The 4,339-nt window shown below is 42.5% G+C and overlaps 1 protein-coding gene across 1 annotated transcript in view; it reads left to right on the top strand.

The window, feature by feature from the left end:
* Positions 1 to 4,339, top strand: part of LOC308287266 (dedicator of cytokinesis protein 3-like) — a gene marked incomplete at both ends in the record, with an annotated part of 375,412 nt that overhangs the window by 347,642 nt on the left and 23,431 nt on the right. Inside the window, 5 exon segments of the mRNA XM_080728382.1 lie at positions 306 to 400; positions 1,507 to 1,582; positions 3,050 to 3,079; positions 3,081 to 3,146; positions 3,148 to 3,152. Of these exon segments, the coding sequence (XP_080584508.1) occupies positions 306 to 400; positions 1,507 to 1,582; positions 3,050 to 3,079; positions 3,081 to 3,146; positions 3,148 to 3,152 (272 nt within the window).

The raw sequence follows: 4,339 nt of genomic DNA, 5'->3' as shown, positions 1-4,339 counted from the left end.
TGCCAGGAACACTAAACTGTAAAATAGCACAGTTGATTTCCTGGTTTTAAAGGGTTAAAGGGGAATACCACTCATTTTCAACATTTAACTATGTCACTTAGAGCTGTTGTGTGGTCCCCTCCTTCTGTGTTGCTTAGAACTGGTGAATTGTCTGGTGTACTCTTTGGCTCCACCCTGTAGGCTGCCTCATTCACTAGAATGGAGAATCTCAATTCCATTTGAAACTTGAACATAAAGACGTCTCTCCTCTCCTCTCCTCTCCTCTCCTCTCCTCTCCTCTCCTCTCCTCTCCTCTCCTCTTCCAGGAGTTCCTGTTGAAGATTCTGTGTGTGTTCAGGAATCTGATGAAGCTGAGCATTTTCCCTCGAGACTGGAATGTCATGAGACTCCTCACCAGCAAGTATGACGACACACACACACACTGAACACAAGAACCACTGAACCAAATGTATAATTCCTTAAAGGTGTATTTCAGTGATGATGAAAGTGGCCGGGGGTCATCTTACTGGCCTTACAGCGTGGAAATGTTTAGTTTTTCATAGATTTTTCTACACCATTATAATGTTCTCGTTTTGATAATTAGACCCAATCACTGAATATCGGTAGGACTACGTCTCCAGCTTCAGGATATGTATGATACTGATTTACTACCAGACTGTGGAGTTCAGTAGTTTACAATCTAGGCATTTAGCAGACGTTCTTAATTCAGAGCGACTGTGGTTCTCAAAGCTTTTATTTTGACCATCATAACTAAACATCATAACATAACTACGGCCATACCCTACCCTGATTGGTCGAGGACTGGCTGGCCACCTCTGAAAACTGAATCTAGCTATGCTCGTAACACGGGCCATGGTGGAAGTCCTTATGGTCAGCACACATTCTAGTGAGGAGAATGAATGGAAAATGTACCAATTATATTTGTATTTGAATGAAATACAATCACAGGGTTGTTAAGTAACGGATTACATGTAACGGGATTACGTAATCAGATTACAAAAAACAGGTAACTTGTAAAGTCTCAGGTTACATTTTAAAATGTGTAATCTGGATTACAGTAACGGATCTGAATGATGGGGGTTACATGCTGGATTACATTCTCCCCTTGCCCTCATCAATTTTACAAATAAATTATAACGCCAAGCAATAAAATATAATCAAGTCGAATCAGCGTAAAGTACTGCCACTTCGCTTAAGTAAAATTCTGTTGTCCTTTTCCTAATTTCATTGGCTCAAATATTCTTGTCTAGTTATCAATGGTAAAACTTGTTTTATTTAATTAAAGAGTTTTGCTAAACAGTAATCCAAAAGTAACTGAAAGTAACTAGTAGTTACTTTTTAAATTGTGATAATCAGATTACGTTACTGACTACATTATCTTTGCAAGTAACTTGTAACTGTAGGGGATTCCTTTTTAAAAGTAACCCTAACAACCCTTTAAATGCATGCTCTTCACAAACTGGAAATAATGTTTTACGATGGTTTATTGTGTGTTTGTCCCTTCAGTATCATCGTGACCACAGCCCAGCACCTCTCCCCTGCCCTGCACAAGAACTTCACAGATGCCGACTTTGACTTCAAGGTGTGTGACTTTGACAGACCTGACCCCACGCATCTGTGTGTGTGTCTCTCTCTCGCTCTCTCTCTCTCTCTCTCTCTCTCTCTCTCTCTCTCTCTCTCTCTCTCTCTCTCTCTCTCTCTCTCTCTCTCTCTCTCTCACACACACACACACACACACACACACACACACACACACACACACACACACACACACACAGGCACACGTGCGCACAGCTTGTGACTTTGAACGCGCGGTCGGCGCAGCGCGCTGTGGGATGTCGCGCAAAGCGCTTCCATTTGGAGGTGACTCTGACATGGATGTCAGGTGTCAGGTGGACTCACGCTGCTGCTGCCTGCTTGGATAAGGCACAGGCACGCGCACGCAAACGCACACACACACACACACACACACACACACACACACACACACACACACACACACTGACCCGGTAGAGAGGCCTTCTAGGAACAAGGAATGTCTCCGGTTCGACCTTCGTCTCTCTCTCACCCAATTGCTGTGTGTTGAAGTGAGCCACGACAGTTAAAGGACAACTTTGTTTTTTTTACAACAAGGGTTCATATTTTAGATGGTCATTAGAGAAAAGAAAAGATGAGTGTTAAAATGTTTTCATTTACTTCTTTCTATCGTTTTAGTAATTTTAAAGATTTAGATTAGCATGCATGCCCCCAGGTTGGGGGCATACATGCAAGTGGCTAAAATATGTCCTTTTAGACACAATAAGCCCATTCCCAAGATGCACCACAATCCTTCATGGGCAGATGTGAATCATGTGATTTATGAAGGCTGTGTGTAAATAGTAACAAAGACATTGACGGCTTATTGTGTCTAAAAGTCATATTTAGCCACTTGTACGCATGCCCCCACACACTGAAATCTAAATACTAAAATCACTAAAACAATAGAAAGCAGTAAATGAAGAAATCGCCGGCTTGATGTCCAAAGACATATTTAGCCACTCGGTGCGCATGCCCCCACCCACTGAAATCAAAATCTCTAAAATGGCTAAAACGATGATGATAACGAAAATATGAACCCGGCCTTGTTGTTAAAAAAAGGGTCCTTTCACCCCTAACTAACAGCTCCTCTGAGCCCTCTGAGCAGCCTTCTGCTGGGTGGAAGAAGCAAGCAGCATCTCAAATAGCAGATCTTCAAGTTTAGAGCTTGATGGTTTTGTGTGTGACGCTGCTGTACGAACGAGTAGTAGGGAGTTAATTTACCCCCCCCCAAAAAAAAAAAAAAAAACACAAAAAGTTAAAATATGGTTTCTGCCTGACAGCGGCAAAATATCCCCATTATTTTTCCTGATGGATCACTGATGTGTGTGTGTGTGTGTGTGTGTGTGTGTGTGTGTGTGTGTGTGTGTGTGTGTGTGTGTGTGTGTGTGTGTGTGGTGTGTGTGTGTGTGTGTGTGTGTGTGCGTGCGTGCGTGTGTGTGTGTGCGCGTGTGTGCGTGCATGTGTATTCCAGGTATGGAACTCGTACTTCAGTCTAGCGGTGGCTCTACATCAACCAGCCCAGTCTGCAGCTGGAGACCCTCAGCCCTGCTAAGAGGAAGAAGGTTCTGGGACAAGTAAGACACACACACACCAGGGCAATTCACCAAGTATTCCAATATTCGAATATCAAAGTCACTATTCGACGTTGTTCACCGAAGTCGAATATTTGCTTATTTAAATTTTTGTATTGTTTTCTCTTTAAAAAATATATAGTTATAAAGCTTGGCTACTAGATAGGAAGTCATAAGAATGAGTTGTCAATGCCCTGGTGGATGAATTTGTTAATGCTCTATACCAGGGGTTCTCAAACCTTTTTAGGCCGTGACCCCCAAAATAAACATATTTGAACTGGGGACCCCCACCCTGACAAGCACTTGGAATTGTAGGTATTACATTTAATGTGACTCGGTTCCACAGAAATATTGTGAAAATAGCAGATCTACATAATCACAACGCATAGCGTTGCGAGGGCGTTGTTGAGCATGTAGATCTGCTATTTTCACAACGATCGCCTCTTTCTTACTTAATATTTGACAGTTTGGCCCAGTCCTGTCGAATATTCGACTATTCGAATACTTGAGGTCGACGAATAATTTGAATACTAAAAATCACTATTCGTGAATGCCCTATCACACACACGTTTTTTTAATGGCATAGGCCTATTACATTTTTTTCTTTTTTGACGTGCCGACAAATAGCAAGTCTCCAAGCCCACAACGTGTCGCGCTGTGACACCTTTTGTGCTTGTAGATCGCCTATCTTCCTGTTTTTTCGACATCGCCGCACAACTACATATAAAATGGGGGTAAAATCGAACCATGCCCCAGCTACGCACGCACGCGCGCACGCACGCACGTACACACACACACACACACACACACACACACACACACACACACACACACACACACACACACACACACACACACACACACACACACAATATGGATATGGATGCTGCGGGTGCAAGTGCAGCGCTTGACCAAACTGCCATTATAAGGGGGTTTAAGGGAGTTTAAAGGGATATTTCACTTTCAAACGTGTTTGGGGTAATTCCAACATCTATTCAGGTTTTTGTGTTTCACCCCAGAACATTTTTTAAGTTGCTTGCTTCAGTATTCAGATATTTGATATTCATTTCATCAGACACGCCCTGTTCCTGTACAAACGCATTGTAACTTCAAACTCCATTTTAATCTTGATATACATTCATCGACACCCATTCTTGGTACTGGTGATTGTCCTTCCAATAATGCGTGAG

Source organism: Nannobrachium achirus (genome assembly GCF_963921795.1).
Source record: "Nannobrachium achirus genome assembly, chromosome: 6".
In the NCBI taxonomy this organism is placed as follows: Eukaryota; Metazoa; Chordata; class Actinopteri; order Myctophiformes; family Myctophidae; genus Nannobrachium; species Nannobrachium achirus.
The sequence above is the reverse complement of the archived record's forward strand: the minus strand, read 5'-3'. Positions and strand labels throughout refer to the sequence as shown.